Raw genomic sequence first — 27392 nt, 5'->3', positions numbered from 1 at the left:
GGTAGGCCCTTCTTGTCTAGGTCACAATGGAAGCGGCGGGGCGCGGGGCTGGGACTCAAAGCAGATTAGGCACAAAGGGATCCAAAGGGATCTGCAGGTGCAACGACCCTGCGGCTGGAAGGGGCGTGGCCTGAGAGACCCACGTGGCCGCGCTGCGATGAGCGGAGGGGGGAGCCAGCGAGAAAGGCGCGGGCGGCCTCGGAAGCCTTCGGGGGGCATTTGGGATTCGTTCCGAATTCAGCAGGAAGCCCTTAGGCAGCGTTGAGGGAAGGTGGCCCGCGATCCAATTCGCATCTGCATCCTGTAACGAGTCGTCCGCGGGCCGCTCTGCGCGCACGGGGCCGGCGCGGCGTCCCTGGGGAGACTCGAGGCCGCGCGCGGGGAAGCAGAGCCGGGGATGTGTTCGGGGAGACTCCGCGAAGGTGAGTCGAGAAGGGGCCCCCGCGCCCGCGGGGCTGTTCGGCGCGGTTCGCAGGCGGGAGAACCTCGACGTCCCGCTCGGCGCCGGGCGAGCTCCGCGTCCCTCGAGCCGCGCCCCCCAGTCCGCACCCCTCTCTCCCCGACTGACCCCCTCCTCTGACCAGCCCGCCGCCCGCACCGCCCCGCGTGCCCTGAGGAAAACGCTGGTGCAAAGTACTGCGCCCTCAGAGGGGGAAACTGACGCCCCGCAGTCCCCCCGCCCCCGCCAAACACAGACCCAGGGTATCACCTCTGGGGAGGCCTCGGTCGTGGCTCCCTCGGCGGCTCACGCTCCCGCCGCGAGGAACCCTCCCCCCGGAAAACCAGCAGAAAGTCGGGGCGTCGAAACCGGTGCCTTCCGCGCTCGCCTCACAGAACCTTGGTTCCCGCGTCGCTGGGGACGCGCGCGAGGCTCGCGACGCACGCGCCCCGCCCCGCCCACGCCCCCTTGGCCGGCGGGAAGAGGCGGCGGGGGGCAGTTGGTGCGCAAGCGCGGGCTCGGAGCCTGGCTGGGCTCGGACCGCCAGCGGGAGCACGATTCCGCGCCGGGCTCAGCGCGCAGGCGCGAGCTGCTGGCCTCGCTCAGCGTCAGCTTGAGAAGTGCGCACGCGCGCGAGTTTCTGGCAGAAAGCAGGCGAGCCCGGGCCGGCGCGGGGCCTTGTGGGAGGGCTTAAGGAAGTAAAATGGCGGACCTGGCGAACGAAGGTAGGGGAGGCGCCGTCGGGGGCCAGCTGGCGGCCAGGGAACGGGCGGCGGGAGGCCCAGGGGCCACAAGCCCGAGGGGTGAGCACCCTGGAGTGTGGGGGACCTGTGTGCTCCGGAATAGCGGCCCAGCCGGCCTCACAGCCGCCCCCCATTGCGTCCCCTCAGGCTGGGCTCCCCGGCCCGGCCCATCACTCCCCGCCGACTCGGACCTGCCACTGTCCGGCCAGAGGCCCTGGGAAGCCGCTGGGGCCACGGCCCCGAGGTCCTTCTGCCTCCCGAGCCAGGTCGGGGCCTGAAGGGGGCGGGAGGCGCGGCTCCAGCGCCTTGGTCTCAAATGTAAATAGACCTCCGGGCCTGGTCGTCGTCCAGCGCGCCACGCTCCCTCCCGCACCCCTTCGGTCTCGGGGCCCGGGCTTGCCCCTTTCCCTGGCCTGGCGCCGAGCAGGCCCACCCGCGAATCCTGTGGGGTTCTCGTCCTACGCGGGCCTGCCCCACGCCGAGGACGGAGGACACCCGGTCGGCTCCCCCACTCCCCACCCCTGAACTCGGTCCCCCATTCCCGCCAGTTCCCCCAGATCCTTAGTGGCCACCTGAGCGTCACGCCTGGTCTCCCTGCATTCAGGCCTGGCCGCGGGATATGGACCGCTGAAAGCCCTGGCTGCTTTTTGGCCCTTTCCTGCTGCGCTGCCAGAGACAGAGGGAGGCAGAGACGGTGTGAATTCCCCCCTCTCTGGAGCGCTGACATCTCAGCCGAGCGTTTTTGACAAGGTTACCGTTCCCAGTCCCCCTGAGGAGGCACTCCATAAGCTGATGTCGGCTTAAGGCAATGGTGTTGCCATCGCGGTGGCTTCGGGACTTCCGAGGCCTGTTTTCAGCTCCCTTGGTTGATACAGGTGCACCACTGTAGTTCAGGCGGGCCGTGTACCTGCCTGATCCCGATTCCCCCAAGCGGTGCTCCCTGCTTCCGGAGGGTGTCCTTAGATTTCCATACCGAACCCTAAGAAGTCCTGAAAGAAAGAACTGCCCACCCTGGTGGGGCGTTGGGGATGGTTCCAATGCACCGTGCAGAGGCTTGAGTCCTGTTCTAATACTCACAAAAGATCCTTGAAGTAGGTACCGGTAGCCCGTTCTCTTGGTGAGGAAAGGGAGCTGGAGTGGTTAAGTTCCTGTCCAGGGCAGGTCACGATGCTCGCAAGGAGCAGAGGTGTGAGGCAGGTGGTCTTGCTTCAGAGCCCCTGCCCCCATGTACCCCTTGCCATTTTGTGCTTTGTCTCTCTTTGTGAGATGGAGTGGGCCATGGAGGGTGGAGGCATTCCAGTTCGTGAGATCCAGTTAAAGGCAGAAGAGGGAGTGGATAAAGGGGAATCACTGTGACATACTTTACATATTTCCGTATTTGGCCCGTTTGGTTTCTTGCACTTGTTAATCTTAAAAGCAATACCATTAGTTATTTAACTAGCAAGATGGGCTTCTTCAGGAATAACAGAGAATTGCAATTCTAAGAGGAGCAAGCTATGGCAAAACCACAGGCAAGTCAGCCAACAAAGGAGAGGACCGTTATTTTAGGAAGTAGGGGAGAGTTGGGAGACGTCGTTTTGAATTGAGAGTCTGCTGGGAAAAAGCAGTTCAGGATGATGACGGTGTCTCACTGGTGAAGTTGCAGGGGCAGTGGATTTCTTCTAGAAGATCCAGTGTACCTCTTCCGTCAGGGCGTGCGATTGATCATTCTTTCCTGCTGGTGTTTCTTCTCTTGGGGGCTGTAGTTGACAATTCTCCCTTTAATTTCCATTGAGTGGTAAGGTGCCCATTTTGGCCCCCTTTTCTAGTCCCACAAGGCCACTTCAGTGAGGTTTTTCCTGTTACTAATTTTCACAAACTCAAGACTCCCACATCCAACATCATGGTCGACATCTGCATTTAAGCACATCATGGACGCAGCGAACAAAATTCCCATCTTTCCCCCCACACCTCCCCAGCCCACAGTCTTCCTCCCGTGTGTAGGAAAGGCCAAAAACTTCAAAGTCACCCTTGACTTCTCTCTCTCTCCTATGCCACGGCAAATCCTGTCACTTACACCTTGGTATGTTTCCAGAAGGTGACCGCTTCTCCCCACCAACACTGGCTTCCACCATTGGGCCTCCCTTCCACCCCTCCCCATCTAACAACTCAACCCAGAGGCCGGAGTGGCCCCCTGATGCCTCCCTGTCCTCCTGTCGCCCCTCACTCCCCCTGACTTGTTCTGCTTGACCCACTCTGGTTTCCTCGTGTCCCTTGAATGGACTGTACTCTCCCTCCTTTATGCCTTTGGACCTACTGGTTCCCCTCCCTGAAACAGTCTCCCCCCAGATATCCCTGTGGCTCCCTCCTTCCCTCCTTCACAGCTTTACTCAAACATTCGTTTATTACAGGGAACTTCTCCGCTCGCCTCTTTTAAATTGGATCCGCATTCCCTGTCCCCTTTATCCCGCTTTATTTTACTCCACAGACTCACTGTTCTGAAACGCTAAGTTTACTTGTTTGTCTGACTCCTTACTCCTCCTCTAGAATATTAGCTCCTCGAGGACAAGGATTTCTTTCTGTCCTGATCACTGACGGATTCCCTACATCTAGAACAGTGCCTGGCGCAGCATAGGTGTCCGAGAAATGTTTGTGGAATGAATGAATGAATCCATCAGTGAGGACCCTGATTGTGAGGTATACTTCTGTGCATAAAGGGGGAAATTATGGATTCCCGTTTTCCAGGGATACAATTTCTAGCATATGTGCCGATATGAGCTACCGATTGCATAATTGAACAGTAAGTAGAAGCTAGGGGATTAGAATGTTTTGTACCTGAAGTTTGTGCCGGATAAATGTCACACTCACTTGGTGCTTTCCCTCTGACACTAGTTCTGGCGTGGTTGTCCTCAGGACATCAAATCTCAGTGGCTTTTTGGCTTGTACAGCCTGCTGGAAGGTGTAATTTATGATCTGCTGTGGAAACCAGGGCTTTCTTGCCTGTGCATTTTGAAGCTTCAGGGACTGCCTGAAGGACGTGTGCTTTTCCTCTGCTGTTTAATCTCTGGTCAGATGCCCTCTTAGCTTCTGTCTTTTCAGACTTGGTATTTCAAGCCGGCCCATCTTCACACCCTACCCTTCTGTCTCTCTTCCCTGGGCCATTGCCACCTCTTGTGAGTCTGAGGTCATGACTCTGCACCTGAGTCGGGCCACTGAGTCACTGGGGGAGCTTTCTTAAAACAACAAAGGCTCAATCCCCACACCCCACCCATTCCAGTTCCTTGAGATGCTGGGTGGGCCCTGAGCCTTCGCACCGTGAGAGAGCAGCATGGGTGATGCAGATGTGCAGCCAGGGTTGAGAACCATTGGCTCGGGTAGGACAGGTTAGGTGTGCTGTGCTAGTGCACAAAGAGACTTTTCCAATTGTGTATCTCATACAGCGTCGTGTTGGCTTTTGTTGCCATGGTGATCTCTTCAGGGATGGTGACAGCAACTCCCACAGCCCTTTCTTAGTACTCTAGTAGTCTGTGACTTTTAAAGTCCACTTGGAATGCTTTTCTAGGGGAGAGGGAGAATGTGTTTGTGTTTTACCCTTGTATCCACGGATATTCTATTCTCCTTGGCATTTTGCTATTGATGTATCCTGAGCTCATTAATCATCCTGTCCCTGGAGTTATTTTGCATCGTAGATGGATGTTAGGATTTGAAGACAGAATTTTGTCTCTGGTAAAGATAAAGAATGGGCAGGGATGAGTAAACTGTCTTTGAGCTGTAGGATATCTTGTGTTCCACATCCCAGTGTTAAAAGATACCGTATACATTAGAATCCTTGCTGGCCTCTGGACATGGGTGGTGGAAACCTGGGAGATGGTATAAAGCGGTGTTCTTAACTTTGGCCCTGTTGACATTTTGAGCCCAGTGATTCTGATGTGAGGGCTGTCCTGTGCACTGTAGGACGTTTAGCAGCATAGCCCTGTCCTTGACTCTACCCACTATTAGCCAGTAGCACACACCCTCCCCTGCACGCCTGCCCAGGGGTCATGATGACCAAAAATGTCCTTAGACATTGCAGAACATCCCGGGGCAGGGGGTGAGGAGAATCACCCTTGGTTGAAACCCACTGACATAAAGTGATGACAGGGCACAGGCTTTACCTTACAGAGAACTGGGTTTCTGTCTTGACTCTGCCGTGTACTCTCTGAGTGACTTTGAGCAAATATCTTAACCCCTTTGAGCCTCAGTTTTCTCACCTGTAAAATGAGAATCGTGATAATCATGTCTATTTCATGGTTGCTATGAGCACTGGATGAATTAATGCATATAAATTATTTAATACCTATCTCTGCACACAGTAATAAACAGTAAATGGTAGCTGTTTTTGACTACAGTAGACTCTGTTGTAGACAGGTTTGGCTTAAGTTCTCAGCAGAAAGAGAGCAAGGAGTGAGTGTGAATACTGCGAGGGAACCCAGCCCACTGAATGAGATGGACCCACGGTGAGCTGTGAGGGGGGCTGTCAGCCCCCCGGGGGTCGATGTTGCCTTCCATCCAGTCGTGTAGCCCCGGTTTCTCAGCCTCTGTAGACACTTGTGACCAGGTCATTCTTTGTCGTGGTGCTGCCCTGTGCCCTGTAGGATGTCGATCAGCTTCTCTGATCTCTTCTCTCACCCTCCTCCCTCCCCCAGACATGACAGACAAGAATGTCTGCAGACATTGCCCAGTGTCCCCTGGAGGGGTAGAGTTGCCCTCAGGTGAGGAGCTCAGATCTCGCCAGACCAGATGCCACCCTAGCGGTTTTCAAGGGTGGTTTGGCTTTTTTCAGTTTTCACCTTACTTGTTGACATAAAGCCTAACCCTTGAGAGAATGAGATACCAGTGAATTTTTATGGTGCGTCCAGAACTCCAAACAGTTAGAGTCCTCAGTTCACTAAATTCTCACCGTCCCCTTCCCCTGCCCTAAACTTAATTTTTAGGGTAAGTGAGAGACAGCTGTTTTGAAAGTGTCCATGAAGTTACGATAAACGTGGACTCTGGGGTTGGTCCTGAGACCAGAACGTGTGTGTTTGACTCTGTGCCGCCTACTCTGCCTGCAGATGGGCCCTGCGGTAGCTGAGTGCTGGGCTACCTCGGAGGCCGCTCAGTCCATAGACTTGGAAGAAAATTGAAGTTTTGGCTCCAGTGTATAGACAGGAAAGGTCGTAGTTCTGCAAAACTTTTGAACCGTGTCTTCAGCCTGCCTCTCCGTTGGCTGAGAATGGGATTACCCCAGCAGCAGGGCTGTTACCCTCGCAGTCTTTGGGCCCTTGGCCTACTCAGGGCCTGGTGTGTGTTAATACTGTGGAGGAACTGGCAATAGGAATGAAGTGAGGCCAGAGCAGGTGAGCTCAGAATGGCATTTGGAAGAGTGACTGCGTGGCAGTGGCAAAGGGGACCTTTTAGGTGCCGGTTGAATTCTGGCCTACGTAGTGAGTCCGTGCATGGGGAACAAGTCAGGGTGGAGTGGGAGATGAGGGCCATTTGAGGAATCTGAGAAGGGCCTTTCTCCTGTTAGGAGAACCCTGAGAAGGCAGGCTGCAGAGTACTGGCCCGGCCTCTGTAGCTCTCCATGGTACTTTGAAGCAGGTGAGTTTGCATCATTATTCAGGATCTCGTGGTGCTGATGAAGGTGGCCACAGGCAGCAGGGGTTCTTTGTTTTGTGTGGAGGGGGTTTGTTTTTGCCACCTGTGCACCTTACCCTTCCAGGGTCCCGTGGAGCCCTGTTTGGTATGACTTGGCACTACTTGGTAGAGCAGCAGATAGCATAGGGCCTCAGAAAAGCCCCTGCATGCCTACATTTTACTTCGTTCTTAGGCAATCTCAGCATAGCATTCAGGGTGCTACTGCCTAGTACTTGCCCTGAATCTTAACCCTGAGTGCACTTCACACTTTTTTAAGGAGCCTCTTGAGGCAAATAAAAACTGACGCCTGGGCTGCCCCATCAGCAGTGGTTGCAGGAGGTCCTAGGTGTCTGCAGCTTTAAAAAGCTCCACAGATGTTTTATGACATGATGCCAGAGTCAAAAACCACAGGCAGAAGTTGCAAACTTGCTTCGGGGGCAAGCAGACATGTTTCATTTGGCCCATTTAAAGGCGTTTGTTTGTTTGTTTTTAATTAGGGACCAACACTTAAGAATTCAGAGATTTCAGGGGGGAAATAATGCAGGTTTATGATTTCTCTTGACAAGCAGGAACCAGCCTCTTCCAGTGGCCCTGCACAGTACTGAGTGGCCAGAACTGGGGAGCAGCTGCCGCCCTTAAGGTAGATTGTGTGCCCTCGGGGACACCACAGTCCCCACCAAGTAGTCTGGGACCTGGCCCACCTTCTCCTTTTCCAGTGCCTGCCTGACCTTGGTTGGCATTGGAGTTTCAGCCCCATTGTACCACCTCTCAGGCGCAGCTGTCTCTGCACGTTAGCGTGGGATCTCCGCCTAAAGCTTTTGACGGGCCTGGAATGAATTCAGGTGTCCCTGTCCTCGGAATGCTAGGACCCAGAGCAGCTTGTGGCAGCGACTCTCCGAGATGGTCCAGAGGCCTCTTGGAGTCCCCAAGACCTTTTCAAGGGGACCGCAAGTTCAAAACAATTTTCATCACAGTACCAACAACGTTATCTGTCCTTTCCACTGCACCCTCTTGTGAGTGGACAGCGGGCACGGCAGCAGACGGACTGCAGAAACAGGTAGGGGCTGCTGTCTCCTCCTAAGGCGGACATTAAAGAGATTTGTCACAATGGAAAATAATGCCACTTTTCTCACTAATTTTCTTTTATTTTAAAAACTTACTTTTCCTAAACCTTTATGGACTTACTTCTTTAAATAAGTTAACGTTTGGTATTTTCTTAGTTTTAATTTCTTTAACACCGTAAGTATCAGCAGCTACAGGCAACATTTACAAAAGCTCTTGGAGAGCTTCAATAATTTACAAACGTGGAAAGCAGTCTCGAGATCAAGAAGTTTGAGCACTGCTGGTGTGTGATGGTGGGGCCTGCACTGAGATCGGCCTTGGTTTTTCCCTCGTCTCCAGCCTGGGGCGGCTTTAACCCGGGACTGCCTGGCAGGCTCTGGTTGACTACTCGTGGGCACATTGGAAATGCCTGCGTTGACTGTCCTTGGTTTGTGTCTGACCTCTGCCACTCACTTGCCCAGGGTCTTGGGCACTGTATTTGACCTCTGTTCTGCATCTTTAGAATGGGGATGACGCTAACCAAGCCTGAGGGTCATTGTTGAGAGAGAACGTGTGACGGGTAATTAGCCCTCTGGCATGTGGGGATATACTGCCAGTTACTACCAGATGTTATTCTTCTAGTTTGATGTCCAGTTTGATGTCCGGGTAGAGAGAAAGCTGCCTTTGGATTATAGCCATGTTTCTCCACCTCAGCGTAATTGACATCGGGGCTGGTGGGGACTGTCCTAAAAGGCATTGCCGGATGTTTAGCAGTATCCCTGGCCTTTATCTGTATGATGCCATTGACACCCCTACCCCCAGTCACAACAAGGAAAAGCATCTCCATACATTGACAGATGTCCCCTCGGGCAGAATCACCTGAATTTTAAGAACCCCTGGGTTAGGGGAGTCCATTGAGTTCCAAGAAACTACGTTCCCCAATTATCTGACCTTCTGGGGTCCTAGGATGCTGCACACGTTGGGGAGGGAGAGGAGAGGTGACTCACAGAAGCTAGGGAGCACCCCAGTTTGTCCTGTCTGACCCACTGGGAACTTATTTTGATGTATAATGTGAGTTAAGATCTAACTCAGTATTTTCGAAATAATTAATGCAAAGTTTCTCAACCTCCCCACGGTTAACATTTGGGGTTGGATTATTCTTTATGGTTTGGGGACCCTCCTGTGGATTGTAGGTACTGATCAGCATCCCTGGTCTCCTTCCGCTAGGTATCATTAGCAGCTCCCCCACATTGTGGTGACCAGAAATGTCTCCAGCCGTCGCCTGCTGTCCCCGAGGGGCACATCTCCCCTGGGTAAGAGGCACTGGGCTATGAAATGAAATAAAATTATCCAGGAATAGGTTGTTTGCCAACTGGAATTTAGGGCTCACACTCCCAACCTTCTTATTCCATTATGGCCTTTTGGCAGATTAGTGGGATCTTGTATTTCTTATCTCTGTTAAGGAGGAACCGTGACCTTTGACACTGTCTCAAGTTCAATGTAAGGACCTCCAGAGATGCTCTCGGTTCAGGCCATTCCATTTCACAGGGGCTGGAGCCAAAGGCCATGTAAGCAGGGAGAGTTGCTGGGACAGTGTGCCTCCCTCCAGCCATAGGGCTTAGGAGCCCATGGTCAGTCCTTTCTGGTGGGTCCGTAGCATTGACTTCATGGGCACGTGTTTTCTGGAAGACTGGCCTGTGTAGGGCATTGTGCATGGCTATACTTTTCAAAGAGAACTCGGTATTTGCAGAGACTGGAGTGGTTATTCCATGCACATGTTTAGAAGGCAGGCCTTGCTCTGTGCAGTAAGTTTAAAATGCCTTTGCTTTAGTTGAACTCCCCCAGGTTTGCCACACAGAATTTCGGGAATTTGCTGACCCAGAGGATGCCTGTGTCACATTTGTAATAGAGTGTGAATGGGGCACATGGTTTTTTCGAATTTGGCTTTCTCGGGTTGTAAGTGAGGACACAGGCTACCCTTTTCTCAGGATAAAGGATGTCTTGGAGCTTTGGTGGCAGTAGCCCCTGGGGATGTCAGAGTCCAGGGCCCGATCCATCATTATCAGCACCAGTGGAGCGCCCCCACCCCCTACTTGTAGGGTCTCATTGCCGCAGGAGCAAGGCTTGTTTCAGCTGACAGCATCTGCCCCTGAGTGAGCAGGATGTACTTTCACGGCCCCGTTACCATCCTCTGTCTTCCCACAGCCAAGGCACCAGCCGGCTCAGTCTCCAAAATCTGCCCAAATACCCACTTTGCCCTGTCTCCAAGGCCACAGGACTAGCCCGGGTTGCTGTTTGCACCACCGCTTGTCATCTAGATGACTCCCAAGGGCTCCTCACTGGTCCCCTCTCGTGTGCTGCCTCCATGAGACCTGTCCTCCTCACCACCTCCGGGGAGACCTTCCCTAGCATTTTATTACCAAACTTCTCACACACAAAAACGGGAAGAATTGTGTGAGGACACAGTGAGATCATTTAAAACTATAAACCAGGTCGGGGTGCCTGGGTGGTTCAGTCAGTTAAGCGTCCAACTATTTGATTTTGGCCCAGGTCATGATGTCATGATTCATGAGATTGAGCTCTGTGTTGGGCTCTGCCCTGACAGCACAGAGCCTGCTTGGGATTCTCTATCTCCCTCTCTCTGCTCCTCCCTCCCTCTGTCCTAGAATACATAAATGAACTTAAAAAAAAAAATACAGATATAAACCAGATCAACCTCCCCTGCTCAGACTCCTCTTCTGGCCTCCCTTTAAACTGGATAAATCCAGGGGCGCCTGGGGGGGCTCAGTCGATTAAGCATCCGACTTCGGCTCAGGTCATGATCTCACGATTTGTGGGTTCGAGCCCCACATTGGGCTCTGTGCTGACAGCTCAGCACATTTTCTTAACATTTTCTAAGAGCCACATTAGCCTCTATCCTTTGGACTCTCCTACTTGGGATGCTCTCTGCACAATACCCTCTGCCTTCACCTGCCTGTCTTCTTTAATGTCTGAGGTTCAAATGGCACCTTAGGGAGGCCATCCCCAACCACTCCCCCTCCAGTACCCTTCTCCCAGGACTCTTTCCCACCACCTTGCTGTCTCTTCCTCATAGCACCTCTTGTCTGGCGTTTATCCTGTCTCCAGGGCCAGACATGGTGTCCAGCCCATGGTAGAGGCCCAGTAAATGTTGTGGCTGCAAGCAGGGCGTAACTGGTTAGCCTTCCTTCAGGTCAGGGCTTGAGGGATTCTGAGCAACTGAGCATTTGAGTTGTCCTGGAATCTGGGCAGCCTCAGACAGGGCCACATTTTGAGACATTTATCATTGTTGGAGACCTGGAGGTTGGAGACAATCCTTGAATCCAAAACCCATGCTTTAAGGTGGCATCAATGTTCTTGCAGTTTTCTGAGCATAATTATAATGACAGTAATGCCAAGGTGGAATTCCTGCTGTGTGCCAGCCACTCCTGAAACACTTTGTGTGCATAATTTCATTTAATCCTCCCTGGAACTGCCTGGGGTGTAGTACCATCCCTGTTGGATGATCAGGGAACAGGGAAGGTAAGTTGTTTTGCCCAGGATCCCAGCCACAAGTGGTTGAGGCCGATTTGAATGCACACAAAAATCAGAGCCCACATTTCATCAGTTTTGGTCTGCTGCCTCAGCAGAAGTTCTGTAGTTCTTAGATTTCCTTCCGGGAGGAGGGGGTGATTTCTGCAGTCTTTCCTGAACTTTCCCCCAGCCTTCAGCCACTTTTATTTCACTTCAGCTCTGCCTGTGTCGTGCCGCCTAGTGGCAGAATAGAAACGTGTGGCAAAACTGGCTCCCTGAACTTCTTTCTTTTGGTGAAGTTGCTGACTTTGTATAAGTGTATGGGGTTTCTCTTGGATTCGAGGCACAGAGGTGCCCAAAGCCCAGGTTCTGTCACAGCCACTTACAGTCTAGGCGAGTGGGGCGGAGACGAAGGGGCAGGAGGGCTTGACTATAGGGCCTATCTGTGTAGAAGTAAAGGAGTCAGAGTGAGGCTTGGCCCCAGTGGGATCTCAGGGGACCCGAGGCATCCAGCTTGGAAGTCAGACTTAGGGTTCTGGTCCCAGCTCTACGACTTACCAGCTTTGTGACTTGGAGCAAAGCACTGTTTGTCTGAGGCCTCTCAGTCTTATCTCATGATTTGCAGATCAGCGACGATAAACAGGAATGTACATCACAGGAATGTGATGGCATTAAATGAGACTGGGTGTGTAAAGCACCTGCTGCTGGGTCTAGTAAAGACCATTCAGCAAACGTGAGTTGCGTGTTGTTCGCACTGTTGTTTGAAGTATGGGGACACAGCAGTTAGATGAAGCATTGAAAAGTGGCTCGGATTTCAGTGGGTAAAGGTAATGACAGGATGAAGAGCATTCCAGAAAGAAGTGCGTAAAATAAAAGATAGCATCATTTCCAAGACTGTGCCCTCTGTAATCTCTCTGAGGCCAGTTGAGAGTTGCTTGGGGGAAAACGTATTCTAGTACCAAAAAAGGAATTAAGGGGACCCCCCACCCTCTCCTAGCTGGGCTGTGTGGGACACCAAGACCAAGAGAGGCATCACCTAGCAACAGCATGTTTGAGATCATCTATTCTTCACCAGAGAATTAGTTGGCGAATAGAGTTGACACATCAGTGACAAATTCACCTTTATGTTGCTGCACAGAACTGTTTATAATAATTCCTGAGAAAAGAAATGACTTGAAGGGTTGAGATAGAAAGTGTTGTAGGATTAAAGCAGTTGTCACGTCTTAACATACTGTTATTTGTGTTGCCAAGATGCTTTCCATATTTTTTGCACAGATAAGAAGATTAAGACACATCAGTCCAGGATTAAAGCTCATTTTCCACAAGTACCTTGCTGACATTTTGGTCAAGAATTCCAAGTGGCTTTCCAGATGGTGGCTGTTTCCTGGCAGGTGTTTGAGTCATCATTTAGGAGGGAAATAAACAGAACAGGCAAAGATATTCCAGATTCCCTTCTCTTTGTTTTCCTGGGCCTACATATTTTCTTCTGTTTAGTTTAGCAGACAGTCCTGAGAGACAGAAGTTGGAGGCAGCCACTGGGGGTGTCAAAGCCTGTTGGGAGGGCAGGCCTGCACACAGTACCTGTGTACTGTGCTCTTTCCGCAGCGTGGGGAGAATGGGTTTTCGGCTTAGGTTCTGAATATGTTCTGCAAGGCATTATGTATATGGTCAAACCTTGGAAAGATGAAGGCAGTACATCTTGTTTCACTGTAGAGCGTCCACACCTTGGAGTGTGTCTTCGGTCTGTCCTTGACCATCCTAAAGATTTGCTGTTGGCATGATCGTACCCTTGTCTGAAGCAGATGGTCACCCTAAAACTCATCATTCACCCTCTATCTTCCTTTGTGTTTTTCTGGAATGTTAACTGGCCTCTGCTTTCTTCCTGATGTTATTTCTCAGGAGAAAAGAGTGGCTATTTCTTATCTCTAAGGCCCAGCCGAGCGGAAAATATGGAAGGACGCAAACTGAAGTCATAACTTCCCCCTTTGGCCCTTGTACGTGGGTGGCAGCGTAGCTCAGATGCAGTTGGAGACCAGCGAGACCTTGGGCAAGCCACTCGCCCTCTGAGTCTCCATTTCCTTTTCTGCAAAATAAAGATCTTGGTGTGACCTCCCTCCAAAAGTGGTTGCAACGATTCAGAGGGGCCAGGTGCCTGCCCAGCCCATAAATACACCACGCATGACACCATCCCAGGGTTTTGGGAAACCCCAGTTGGGAGTGTCCTTGCTGTGACTCCCATGACACTGGCTGGGAGAAGTCTAAAGATAGGATCCCAGGCCCAGGATATCTGTTATCCCAGAGGTGGAGAAGCATTGTCTTCTGTCCCGGGGCCACCTCTGGGGTCCAGGCCAGCTCCATGCTCTCCTTCCCGCGCTTGCAGCCGGGGCAGAGACTCCACCTCCTTTCCTCCTGTCTGGGCATTGCCATCACCCACCCTGCCCCCAAGGGGTGGTTCTTCCTTCTTACACAGGCTTCCATGCTAAACATTCTTGTGCCCCTTTCCTTCCTCCATCCCTGCTGCCTGTGAGATAGGTACATACATCATTTTCTTTTTAGGGTTTTGCCACCAGTCAGTTTCTGGATGGAAAAGACAGTAAAACTCTGAGTCCTGGTCCCTGGCCTACTTATAGGGGTAGTACCAGGAAGCCCACTGTCTTAATTCTCTCATGTATGGCACTTGTTTAAAACTGTCTCGTTTTGAGCCTCTTTACCATTGTTTGAGGAGGAATTCTATGGACCCTCTCCCTGACACAGACATCATACACTAGATTATGGACGTGGCTTTTGGGAAAGGCTTTTAGGACTTCCCACACCTGCGAACAAGGCATCTGAGGACTTTTCTATGCGCCGGGGCCACAGCTCAGTTCTGCTTTAGGAGAAGGGCCCGCCTTCTTGGACCCCCCCCCCCTTTTACCCAGAGTTATGCTCCCTGTAGGGAGAGTGGTCTGTGGTCCCCTGGGTCGGGAGTAGCCTGCATATCAGGGACCCCTGCCTTCTTTGGAGCCATCTTTAACTCCTGTCCTCAGGAAAGGAACTGCCTGAATGATTGGTGCTTACCTTCTGGAAACTTCTACACTAGACCTCGCAGATATAAATGTGCAGACCCGGGATCCGGTAGAGGCAGGGGCGCATTCTGCTCCTGTGGCCCTGGGCTGGTTGGTCTGTTTTCTGTCTGGCCTTGAGGGTGGGGAGTCAGCTGGCATGTTGCAAGCATTAGTAAAGTAGCAGGCACAGAGCAGACGCCACCTTGACCTTCTTTGAGTTTTTCCGGTGCTCCTCGCTTTCTCCTGCCTTCTTCATCCCTGTTTCTGGTCACCTGGTTAGATGCTACAGTCCTCCTACTTGGATGGCACCTCTCTAGAAGCCTTCCTGGATCCACTCCTTTTCCACAGCCTCACCAGGTTGGATGCCCCTGCTCCTCACTCTTGAGTCCCTTTTGTGCTTTACCTGTGTTGCAGCGTTCAACTGAAGTCTAATGTCAGCTCTTGGCAGGCAGGGGACACATCTCTCCTTGTCACCACCACACCCTAGAGGCCAGCATGAGGCCTGGCACACAGTGGGTGCTGGGATGTGTGGAGTTACTGAATGAATATTATGACTGAAGCTATGAATATAGCGAGATGCGCAGCACAGGAGTGGTTCCGGGCCCAGCTGGGTGGAGTAGAGTGTCTGTCAGTCAGGGCTATGTCAGCACTGCCTCCGGGAGCAGGGCCAGCCTGAGGACAGGTTACCAGCCGGGGGGGGGGGGGGGGGGGGGGGGGGGGGGACGTCCCAGACACCTGGCAGAGGCTTGACATGAGAGCAGAAACCTGCAGCCCGTCCATGAGTGGACTTGCTTGTCCGTGTTGTTACCAGGACTGCAAAGAACAGATGCAGGACAGTCCCCGTCCTCACGGATTACAGCTGAGCGGTCCCATTTTGCATCTGTGCCTCTCAGTTGTGTGGAGGGTGGCACAGGACCAGAGGGAGAGCAGACCCTGTGGGCCCACTGTCGTGGGGATTCGCTCCTTTCTGCCGCTGGCCAGCGTCCCTGCCCCTGCTGTTTGCCTGGGGGTTGGGAGGTTGGGGGACCTGCCCAGGGCCTCATCTGCATCTGAGATCACAGTTGGGCCCAGGCTAGGTGCCACCTGGACTGCGTGAGTTGAGCAGGGGTGTGTGGAGGAGGGTTGAGGGCGGGTTTGGATGTGGCAGCAACCACCTTGGACTTGGCACACAGCACCACGGAGAGCTTCAGGGAGGCCGGGGCACCTCCAACGTTCCCAGCTACTGGAGCCCACTGTAGTTTGAGGCCACTTGGGGGCTCCAGGTTGCACCCCACTTCACACACCAGGGTTGGCCACGATCATCCACAGAATACAGTTCTCATGCCTCATGTCAGGGAGGGGGTGAGGAAAGGGGTTCCCCAAGCATATAACTTTGGGGAACTTGTGGTTAGACATGTTTCTTTACTGTTGGTTTGCTTAACCCTTGCTGTGCTGTGCTGATGTGTTGAGCCGGTCCCCCAGGAGAGCTACTTTTCTCCAAACTCCTTTGATCAGAGAGTATTTCACAGGAGCAAAACAACCTGGTCGACAGAATCTGGATCAAATAGTTGGCATTTGATTAACATTTTCATATTTTAGGTCCTCATGGTGGCTTGGGTGTGTCTAGAAATCTCTGGTGGTGTCTGTTCCCTGCGCTTGTGACACACAGGCTGGGCTGGGAATTCAAGCAAGTCACAGAAGCCTCATTGCTCTGTGCCGCATTCATTCCCCGAACGTGGGCCTCAGCGCCTGGCGAAGGCTGCTTGTCCGGCGACATAACCAGGCACAGCTTGACGGGAGCCGGTTAAGAAAACAGTCTGTGGCTGCTGCGGTGGGTGTGGGGCGCTCCTCCCCGGAATGGGGTGCATCTGAGTTGTCCTTTTGTAACGTCAGCCCTAATTTGCAAACGTAATGGACATCGGTCCTCCTGGAGCCAAACAGAAATGAAGTCTGTGCGACTCTGGTGCTTTGTGTTGTTGGTGGAGAACTGGCCGAAGCTCGTGGCCACCTTTTGGTTTGTGTAGTGGTAGGGTTTGTTACGATCACCAAACCATCCATGATTGGGGTCCCAGAGGGCCTTGACCTCACCAGTCACCATCCTAGTGACATTTCGTTTTGAGGGCACAGCCATGAGCTCAACAGAGGCCCCGCTCTAGAGCGGCCGATCCAGGGGCAGATGCTGTGGAGGGGGGACAGACTCCCCCCGACAAGCTCCAGGCCGCGTATATAAACACACCTGTCCTTTTGCATCAGGTGTTTTACCCTGAGGCTTTCAGCCCCTGGCTTCCTGGTCCCCATTGTTCCCGTGGAGCCTTGCACAGCGTAAGGGCTCAGTAAATACTGATGTGGTTATACGCCAGCCAGTGTTATGTGTGTAAGGACGTGCACAGGGGATTTAGTTCAAACATTTATCAGCTGCGCCTTCATGGTGTGCACAGGCGGATGGGCTGGGGACGCCGTATCGTGGTCTCTCAGCCTCCCTGACAGGTGGCCTCAGCATTACCCGTGCTGGGTGTGAGCCTAGAGCATGCCCGGGCGCACAGGGGGCGAGATGTAGCTCATACTTGGAGCTTCCAGAAGGATATGGTGCCTGGGCCCAAGTGCGTGTAGGCCGCAGAAAAGAGGACGAGAAGGTGCTCCAAGCAGACGTCCAGAGTGTGACAGACACACAGGCCGTGTGGGGGGCAGCGGGGCCGTCAGTGTCGGGATAGTGGTCCGGTGGGGCAGCCTGTGTGAGGGGCCCGCCTCGTCGGGGAGGGCGGCGCTACTTTAAGTGTGCATGTTACACCAGCACTTCCAGCCGCTGGGCAGATGCTGGGCTTCAGGGCGTGAGAGCAGAGGTGGGGAAGGAACGAGGGTCTTCGCCACCACAGCAATGGCCTGCAGCAGGGCTGGACGACCCAGAGCCAGGAGTTGGTGAGGGAGTGTCTGCTAGGGTTCCAGTTCTTCCGGAAGCCGCCTTCACCGCTCCGCCCCCACCGCCCCTCCGTTGCCTCCCTCTGATCCCAGCTGAGCAGCGTGCTCAGTTGCGGTGCAGAGTTGGGCTTCCATCACACGGGACCTCTCCCTGCTAGTGCCTTGACCCTGCCCTGTGGCTTTGTCCTGTCCCAGGGACCCAGCTGGGAGTGGCCCAGCTCTCCCGTATTTGCCTAAATCACTGCAGCCCCTTCTGGGGCCTGCAGAGCAACCAACATAATTCCCAGCACCAGAAAACTCTTCGTCTGCCATCCAGATGGTTCTCTGTTCTAGTCCTCCCTCTGTGGCCTTCCATCTGTTTTCTCCAGCACCCCCTTCCCCTTACCCCTCCCTCCATCCAGTACTTGTTGATGCCAGGTGTTGATCTCAGACCAAGGGGGTAGCGGGGGAACAAGGCGGTCTCTGATCTTCTGGAATTGATGTCCTAGTAGGGGAGACGGAGCACAAACCCACATATACTTAGTGTATCTGCTGGTTGTTCCTCCTGTGAGAGAGAAAGAATCTGTGCTTCATGGAGAGACCATGCAAGCTTCCTTGTACAGAGTCATGTGTTATGTTAAGTCTGCGGTAACTAGGCCTTTCCTCTCAGGCTGGAGGCTGTTAGAGAAAGGGACAGAAACTGAGCTCAGCCTGGCTTAAGCAAAAATCTACATGTGTTGGCTTAACTGAAGAGTCCACAGGGGGTGAGGTTAGCTCTGGGCTGGGCTGGACCCACAGCTTCCAGCAGTTTCTCCAGGATTCAGTATCCTCCTCCATCTCCAACTCTGCTTCCCACTGGATTGACGCCAGTCCAGGGTCCCTTTTGGTGACGTGACACTGCTCACAACCCCAGGGTTTTCTCCCACCAGCTCTGCAGCCCCAGCAGAGACAGAGCACCCCCTTCCCCAGGAGCTCCAACGAAAGTCCTAGACCCATGTCTCATTCACTGTCAGTGGCCTGGCCTTAGTCACATGCCATGGTGTCTCCTAGGGGAACTTCCTCATCCTAGGACCTAGACCCAGGGGCGAGGGAGGGGTGGTTCGCTAAAGAAGTGGGGGGTGGGGGAGCTGGAGGGATGCTGGGCCAGCCCACACTCCCAGCTCCCTCCCGTGTGCCTTAGCTCCTTGCAGCAACGAACGCAGAAGTGAGGTCTAGGCCTGGACGTCCAGCCCTGGGTGCTGGGCTTGTGGGGTAAAAGGCAGGGCCCTAAGATCTCGGTTCCCCCGTAATGGAAATGATATGGATAAGTTCCTGCTGTCCCAGGGCCCCTACAGTCCTCCTCTGCTGGCGTTCATTGCCTGGCATAGACGCATTCTATCTCTCGTTCACCCGGGTTTGTCCAGCAGCACCAACCCCTGTGCCAGGCATGTGGCCGCTTGGGGGGTCGTGGAAGCTTCGTAGGCGACCCTTCCGCCCCGAGTCTCCTCTCTTACACTGCTTTGGTCTCATCCATGTCATCCACCCCAGGATTTGCTGTGGGTTGTGCGTGTTGAGGACGTCACAGTGGATCAGACTTGGGGACTCAGGTGCTGCGTGGAGCACAGCAGAGGGAATGGCCAACGGCAGTGGGCTGCTGCCCCCAAGTCAAGACCAGTGTCTGTTCTGCTTCTCCAAGGAGTGGAAATTCGGCGCAATGGGAGTGGGATGGCGTCCTTTTGATCTTCTCAGTCTTGTCCCTTTTCCTCCTCTGACCTCCTCTCCTCCCCATCTTTAGTGTGGGTGATCGGCCTTCCCTCCTAACTAGTGTCTCCGGATAGCCTCCTTCCCACACTGTTCTTTGAACCTGAACCCAACTCGTTTTATAGCACTTTCCTGTATCCTTAGTGGGGAGATCATCTGCCCCCAGGGCTCCCTGGGGCTCCCTGTCACTTTACAACCTGTATTTTCACACCTGCCCCTCTGGCCTCTTCTCTTTGGACCTCAGCACAGCCAGCTCTTTTCAGGGAAGTTCTCCTGACTCTAGACCAGCCGCTCTGACCGGCTCCCCACAGGAGTGCGCTCTCCAACCAGAGATTGTGTTCCCTCCCCCGTAGCCGTCCTGCTGGGTAAAGTGCTGGAAGTGCGGGTTCCTGGTTATCTTGGCTTCCCAGGAACGAGGGCTCCACAACAGCAGGGCTGTGCGATGCTCCCTCATATTCGTGATCCCCCTCGCTTCCCATTCACTGTCTGCTCTAGGGGCTTTGAATGCTGAAGGGGGCCCTGGGCGCTCCCGGAGCTGCCAAACCCAACCCCAGGCCAGGAGTCGGGCAGCATTCAGGCCTCGCCCCTGCGGAGGAGGGTGAAGGCCTTCCACATCCGCAGGATCTACAGTCCCCACCCAGCAGGCGGCAGGGACTCGAGCCGCCATCCACGCAAGCCCAGGTGCAGAGGGCTGCGGATTCAGCTGCGCCCAGATAGAGACTTGGCGCTGCCTGAGAACAACAGGTCTCACGCGTGTGAACATCCCCAAGGGTGTCGTCCTTCCTCAGCAACTGTGCAATGTGGGCTCCCGGGATTTTCGCAACTCCTTAAATTCTTTTTTCTTTAAATGGGCAGTCGCTTAGAGATCAGGTGGAATGTCAGACCACTCAACCAGGGTAAGCTCTCCCAGAGCCTGAGCTGTGTGGACAGAGGTTGCAGTCTGGTTATCCCCAGCCCCCACGGGCCTATAAATTAAAAAAAAAAAAAAAAAACTAAACTAGTCTTCAGCATTTGAAATTCAGGAGATGCCACGTAAAGATCGGACATCTCTGTGCCACGTTCCTGCAAGGTTGATGGCCCTGAACAGCAGGCAGCGCCTTCAGTACCCTGCCGCGTGCCACGCTCCCCACCACTCTCTCTCCATCACTGACGTGCCTGTTCTGAGGGGGTCGTGAAGCCTTTTTTTTTTTTTTTTTTTTTTTGCGTATAATATGCGCCCAGAGAAGTGCACGTACCCTAACATTAAGTGCTGGATTTTCACAAACAACACGCCCATGCAACTACTTCAAGAAACCGTTTTCTAAGTGATTTTGACGTTCTTTGGAGTTACTAGTTTTATATCGGGTTTGCTTTTTGCTTTTAACTTACTACAAACAAATGTAGCTTTGTTTACTGTATGAATATAGTGTTGGGGGGAAAAAAACCAATTTTTCTCTTTGCAGAAAAACCTGCCATTGCTCCGCCTGTCTTTGTGTTTCAGAAGGATAAAGGACAAAAGGTAAGGGGCCAAGGGGCCGGTATGTTCTCTCCCCACGTGATTACTCTGATTGGTTTTCTCCCAGAGGTCTCTCCCAGGTCACACGGCCAAGGGTGCTTCTGGCTTTTAAGCCTTCACATTGAGCTTGAAGGGAAAAGGTCCTGTGGCTTTAAGTTATCCTGGTGAGAGGTTCAGACGGGCATGTGTGGAAAGGGCTCAGAAACCTTGCTACAAATAGTGGTAGGAAGCTGCTTTCTAATTCTTAATGGTTCATTTTAGAAATGCTTCTGTACATTCAGAAGAGTAGGAGAGAAAAAGAAGGAAGGAGGAGGGGTGAGGAAAGGAGGAAGGAAGGAGAGAGAGTAATGGCGGTTCAAGGGGAAGACAAGACCTTTACAGATTTTAGGGAGATATTTGGGTCCCCACCCAACTTGGCAGAAATGCATTTAGAATGGTCAGCTGCTATGTGGCTTGCGTCATGTATTTACCACCCACCTTTGTTACTTGTGGCTTCCTGCTCTTGGGTTTCAAATGTGTTGGTTGCACTGATGTTGGAACTCCCTTACCTGCCCCAGCAATGAGGTAGCAGCTCGTTAAAGGCCTTATTGGTGGGGAGGTAGCGTTCCGATGTCGCATGCTGCTGTTTACCTAGAAGTCATTGATTTTATGTCTGTCCCTGACCAGTCAGTCTGGAAGGTTGGGGTTGTGTCCAGAGTTCTGTGGTGATGCTTCCCGAGCTTATATGAGGACTCTGCTTGGCCAAAAAAATGGTTGGTCCCTTCCACCCTCCTTTACCCCTAGGACAGCAGATGTAATTTAATACCCACTGCAAGATTTCAGAGTGACCAAAGTGCTGGATTTGGTGTGTTTTACATCTGTTTGCCTCTTTCTTTTATTTTTTTTTTTTTTAAGAGAGCGCAAAGCGCACCCAAGGGAGGGACAGGGGGAGAGAAAGAATCCCTAGCTGATTTCACGACATGGGGCTCCATCTCTTGACTATGAGATCATGACCTGAGCTGAAATCAACAGTTGGGCGCCCAACAGAGCCACCCTGACGCCCCAAATCCGTTTACGTCTTGTTGATAAGAACAGCATTTGAGAGGATCTCTCCCTCTGAAGGCCTGTGACCCACAGGCACGGTGGTCTGCCGGAAGCCCGGTCCCCGGCGGCGTGGCCAGCCCTGAAGTCCGGGACCGCTCCTGGTGATTTGGGACCCCACAGCCCAGCTACTGCTCCCAGCCCCTGTCCCTTGGGCTGAGATGAGAGGCCAGACTCCTGTGTGGCCCAGGTTTTCCTGGACCTTGTTCAAGTGCTGTGCGAGGAAGAGAATGTGTGCGCGCGCAGGGGGCAGGAGGGAGAAGTGTCCGCCCCAACCCCCCCTACGCCCCCTTGCAGGATACCTCCTTGCGAGCCGGGGCTCATGTGCTAGACTTGCTCTCATATTAAATTTTCTCATTGTTCATTCTTTTGCTAAGGAGAGAATCATAACACCAAGAAACATTCTTCCTGATTTGTCTCAGCTTTCCAGGTGCTATTTTCAAGACATATCGGCCTCTGGGGTCTCCTCCCCCTGGTCCTTGACCAGAACATGCAGCTTAAGTACATGTATTTCTACCATTTGTCTTTCTTGGAGGCTCACTCATGGAGAAGGGCAATGTGTGTGTTCAGTGTCTGTTTTAGATGTGAAAGTTGCTTCTCAGGCTTTCTCTAAAATGAGGGTCTTCTAGAATTTTGAATGTTACTGTGAGCTTTTGAACCACCTTGAAACCGGTCAGCAAACTAAGACCTGCCACCACCGCCTGTTTTTTGTAAATAAAGTTTTATTGGCACACAGCCATGCCCACCCTGTTACCAGTAGCCAAGGCTGCTTTCCAGCTGTGACAGCAGAGCGAGGCAATTTGGGCAGAGACATATGGCCCACAAAGTCCAAAATACTTAATAGCTGACCCTTTACAGAAAAAGTTGGCTGACCCCAGATTTAAAACATGTATTAGGAATTAATAATTTCAGCCTGAAGACTTGGGCAGCCAGCAGGAAGAAAGACTAAAATGTAATATTTGTCCGGCTGAATTTAACATATTTTTTAAATCGCTAACTCCCATTTCAGTACTGTTTTCACAGCCAAAGTGCTTCTTGCCTGTCGCCTTGTCATTCAGAGGCTAACTTCACGTACTACCCCCAGAAGGTCAGGGCGAGGTTGGATCAGAAGAGTAGCTAGGAAACTGTTCACCGTCATGTTAAAAATGTGCAAATGCAGTTCTTATCAAAACATTGACTCTGAGCCAACTCTAAATGGGCTTCTAAAAATAACCGCTCTCTGGCTCCTCCGAGCTCAGCCAGGCCCAGGGGATGCGGGACGCAGGACGTCTCGGCATGTTTACAAAAGAGGGGCTTCTGTAACCGTCCCAGAGGGCAGCTCTCTGCGCTGTCAGGTGGATAGTGGCCTGGTGGAGATGGAATCTTCCCTTCTTTCTCTGCTGCTCATGACGGCTCAGAAGCGGGGCAGAGCTGCAGGGAGCAGCCGTGGCCCTTCTGAGAGCTCAAGCCTCGTTTAGTTCCTGTCTCCCAGGCCGAGGTTCCGGCCCGGCTGTTCCCCATGCTGCCCACGCAGACCTGGGAACGGGCCGCACGGGCTGCTCTGGGTTTTGTCTCTTCTTTCCTGTCCACCTCCGTATTTTTAAAATATTCAGGTCCTCAGAAGAGTTAGAAGACTGGGACGCCAGGGTGTCCTTCGCCTGGCTTCCCCACGGACATCTTTGTTGTAAATGCCGGAAGCACTCAGCTCCAGGTGGTGCCCACCTGCTGTTGCCCCCCAAGCCCTCCTGCAGGCATCCCCTGGGAATGCGCCGGCCCTCTCCATGGTCCCAGTGCTGTGGTCACTCCTAAGAAAACGATGGTTATTTCAGATATAGCCTTCAATATATAGGCCACGTGTATGCTGTCCTAATCATCAGCAAAATGTCCCTTACATTTTGGAGCCATTTCTTGACCCACAAAGACCAAGAAGTCCCACCATCAAGTGGGGACCACTGACTTCCCTTTCAGTAAACCGTCCCAAAACCACCCAACCGGCTGCCCGCCCCTCAGAGAACTCGTGTGTCCCTCCCCGCTGCCCAGGAGAGCGCGCCACAGGCCTAGCTGTTCTCTGAATCATGATTGAGGCAAAAGATTTGAAATCAAAAAGAGAAGAAATGAAGTTGTGGCCCAGAAGGGTGTTTTGGTTTTGTCCAGTGGCAAAGCTGCGTGCGTCCTGTCGGTCCTGCCCACGATCTACGCTGCATGAACAGCGGGCTACGAACCAGTGGCGGTGGCTGCCAGTGGCATCGCCTGGTGTCCTCAAGGTTGTCGGGTCCCCCGTTGTTCCGTGTTAGAGAAAGTGCTTGACAGTTAGAACTCCTAAAGCCTAAAATCCAGCTGGACCCAGACCCAGAGCCCGACTGACAGCCCAGAATCTTCCCTCCTTCCTTCATGCTCCCATGCTTCCTCAAGAGGGCGCTCCTCGAGAACCGCTTGCCTTCACGCTTTTCTGTCTTTAGCAGCATTTCTGTTTCTTAACTGCCTTGAATGGAGACCAGTTTTTTTTTTCTTTTCGATGTGAAGAGATTTTTGAACCTCCTTAGAAGCAGTGTGTTTCATTGATTGTGACGACTGCTGTTTCTTTCAGACACTTTGTCTTCCAAGTGTGTTACTCTGCAGGGGTAAGGCTTTGCGGGGGTTGCACTCGACGGGAGGGCAACGTCTGCTTGGTGCAAAGACAGAGCAGTTGCAGAGATGCGGATGGGCAGGCAGGAAGGAGGGGCTCACTGAGAACGCCACCACAGTATGTTTAGACCCAGTTTCAAAGCATACTCTGCTGACGTAACAAGCTTCTCCTGTGCGTGCGCATGTGCATTTTGTTTTTTTGTCCGCCATGTTTATTTCAGGATGATGTCACAGGCTCCAAAAATCTTGATGCCTGAATTTCACAAATATGTTGAAAAACTGCAGGCCCTGCCTTGGTTCTCTAGAGCTCCCTTTTCCTGTCCAGCAAAAACACTCAGACCGAAGTAGAAAACACTAGAATGGCCTATGTGTTTCTTTTTGGTCCTCCAGCTTAGGCGTCATTCAAGTTCAGTGCCACAAGGGCATTTGAACATGTGTGCTCTAGAAACAGGGGTTAAAAAAAGAAAGTCCCAAGTGGTTCCAATTAGAGATAGGCCATTTCCCACAGAGCTCATGGCTTAATTTTCTCTTATCGGGTGTTTAATCTACAGTCGTAAAGTAGCAGCCAGCTGGTGCATGGACAGCCTCTGGGTCTTGAGTGGGCTTAGGAAACAGCTTGAGAAGAAAGGCCTTCGTGTCTGTGCTTCTCCCCTTTCTGGGAAGAATCGATTTTGCTGACTTGTTAGATTTATGGATGAGTTCACGTTGTGTTGCTTTTGCCTTACTCAGAATGTTCAAAAGTTCTCTTAAGTCCTCTTTATGGAGTTCCTTTGATCCAACAGACTCACATCTTAAGGAATAGCCCCCAGGCCCTATCTAAAGAGGTTTTAGTCCCTCAACACTCAGAAAAAGCGTGGCCAGGTCTGTGGAAGGACAGGATAGCCACTTAGTTCACAGAGTGAGAGAAACGGCTCCATGTTGGGGACAGTGCCAGGCGGGAGATTTGAGGACCAGAGCCCATCTGTTCTAGGGACACCGGCTTTGTAACCCATTCCTCCAGAAAGGATTCTTGGCCCCAGAGCTCCTGGTCCCTTGGAGCCCCTCCAGAATGCCAGGAACCACCTCGAAGGATGCCAGGGGTAATGTGCTTTGAAGGACAAAAATTTCCAGAACCAGCTTTCTCTTACCTTGGCTGTTTTCTAAATGCACCCTTGCCAAGGTGTTTAGGGTGAACGTGGGAGAATCCTAAGCCAAGGGTCTCCCTCCTCCAGCTGAACTCCGCCCATCTGATAGAAATGCAGCTCTCCGTGTCTCTGCCAGCTGGTTTGGTCACCCCACATCTGCACTCACAGAGGCGAGAAAGCCTCCTTTATCTCAGGTTTAAGCAGAACGAATTGAAAGGTGCTAGAAGCACTGTAGACCCTGTACACCCCAATTTGCAGGCTGTTCCAGGCCTGCCTCCCCCACTTTTCTTCATGGACAGAAATGGCGCTGAGGGCCATCTCCCCTCATCAGTGTCCTTGCAGAGGTGGGTCCTCGACCCCTAGGAACAGATTGACATAATTGCCCCCGTTCCCCTCCAGCAGAGGCCCTGCCCCCATCTTGGTCACCAGGATGTCATTCCTTACTCACAGCCCACAAGCATGGTAGCTCCAAGCTGCAGGTTTTGGAAATGGGAGCCCAGGCCTCCCGCAGTCCTCAAAGCTCCCCGCAAAGTTAAACAGCAGCCAAGTCCACGTTCATTTTCCATTCTTTCATTCTGGAGGGCCTCTTTCGTTGGGCAAAACACAATAGCATGTGCCAGGCTTCTTGTCTCACCCTCCCGGGCAGGGGCTGCTGAGGTCTGAACTCTCTAGCCCTTCGATCCCCTCCCACCCCTTGCCCTGTGTTGCAGCCTTTATTTACATTGAAGGAAAATTGTCTTTTTTGCTCCCAGTCCTCTGCAGAGCAAAAAGACTTGTCGGATTCGGGAGAGGAGCCTCGGGGGGAGGCTGAGGCCCCCCACCATGGCACGGGTCACCCCGAGTCAGCTGGTGAGCATGCCCTAGAGCCTCCTGCCCCCGCTAGCGCTTCAGCCAGCACTCCTGAAGCCCAGCTTCTTCCTTTCCCGCGAGAACTGGCAGGGGTAAGTCCGCCTCCACCCAGCACTCCACGGCCTGGGGGTCCCAGCCCAGACCGGCCCCTTTCCCTTTGGGTTCCTCAGATTAGACCCTAAACCACAAGCAGCTGATCGTAACTGAAAAGATGATCATGATCTCTGCAGCTCCCTTTAATTCTTGCTGCCAAAAAGTCAGGAAAGATTGAGACCCCTTTTCCGTTGAGACTTTCAAAATGGGGGAATATATATACACTCCTAGCAAGAAGCAAATCCTGTTTCCTGAAAGAGACATGAGGGGTCAAAAGAGGGATTGAGTAATGGGGTAGAACCTTCCAAATCAAATTCGACCCCCTCTCCGTCCTCCCGTTTTTTTCTCCTCTCCCTGAATGTGGGCATTCAAGATCAGGGTCTTAGAAACACCAGTAGCCCCAGCTTCCTTGATCTAGAGGAAGAGGAGGTATCTAAGGCAGACTGCTTTGCAAGACCGATTGTGTTTGGACTGTGGTTAGGCTGTGAACTGCTTGTCTTCAATCAAAGCAGGAAGAAGAAAAGACTCTTCCTTTGAATCCAGAGGGACCCCCTTGAGCCCTTTATCTTTGTATTGAGAAGGCTTTTGAAGATTATAGGTGGAGAAGATTGTGAACTTTCGAGAACAAGAAATGTCTTGAGTGTTTGGAGGTTGATAAAATGGGAAAGGTAAACATCACCCTACATTCAGGATTGAAAACTCCATGTGGGTACCTAAGCCCCCCATGCTCGTGGCAGAAGGAAACAAGGGGCCCTGCTGTGCACAACAAACACCAAGCAGCCTTCCAGGGTGTCACAGTCCCAGACTTTTAGCGATCCCTTGTGTCACCAGTGCTCTTAAGGAAATCATGCAAATTTGGTTACAGCCACCAAACCCTGGGACACACAGGACAAAGTGATGTTCAGCAAAGGTGAGGTTGGAGGCCGATTTGAACATTTTGGAGGCGTCAGTGTGTGGTGGAAAAAGAAGAGACTGTCTGCCTTGTGTCGGGCAGGAGTGGCGGGGGCAGTTCCTCACAGCGCACAAGTGGGTTTGGGCCCAGTAAAGACTCCATCCGGGAGGCACCCTCCCCGAAGTGTTCCAGGGGCGCAGCCCTCA

The 27392-nt window shown here is 52.7% G+C and overlaps 1 protein-coding gene across 7 annotated transcripts in view; it reads left to right on the top strand.

Annotated features, from left to right (window-relative positions):
* Window positions 1–311: 311 nt before the first annotated feature.
* RANBP3 (RAN binding protein 3) overlaps window positions 312–27392 on the top strand; it is a 53578-nt gene continuing 26497 nt past the window's right edge. For 3 of the 7 annotated variants that reach the window (XM_039221327.1, XM_039221326.1, XM_039221324.1), the window contains exons 1-3: window positions 312–422; window positions 20492–20547; window positions 26105–26293. In XM_039221327.1, the coding sequence (XP_039077258.1) occupies window positions 398–422; window positions 20492–20547; window positions 26105–26293 (270 nt within the window). In that variant the 5' untranslated portion in view covers window positions 312–397. Of the gene's footprint in view, window positions 423–1092; window positions 1165–20491; window positions 20548–26104; window positions 26294–27392 lie in introns of those variants that run through there. The other 4 variants (XM_039221330.1, XM_039221329.1, XM_039221325.1 and 1 more) reach the window with 3 other exon arrangements.

The sequence above is a fragment of the Hyaena hyaena genome, unplaced genomic scaffold (assembly GCF_003009895.1).
Source record: "Hyaena hyaena isolate Hyena2069 unplaced genomic scaffold, ASM300989v1 scaffold_988, whole genome shotgun sequence".
NCBI classification, from domain to species: Eukaryota; Metazoa; Chordata; class Mammalia; order Carnivora; family Hyaenidae; genus Hyaena; species Hyaena hyaena.
The sequence above is the reverse complement of the archived record's forward strand: the minus strand, read 5'-3'. Positions and strand labels throughout refer to the sequence as shown.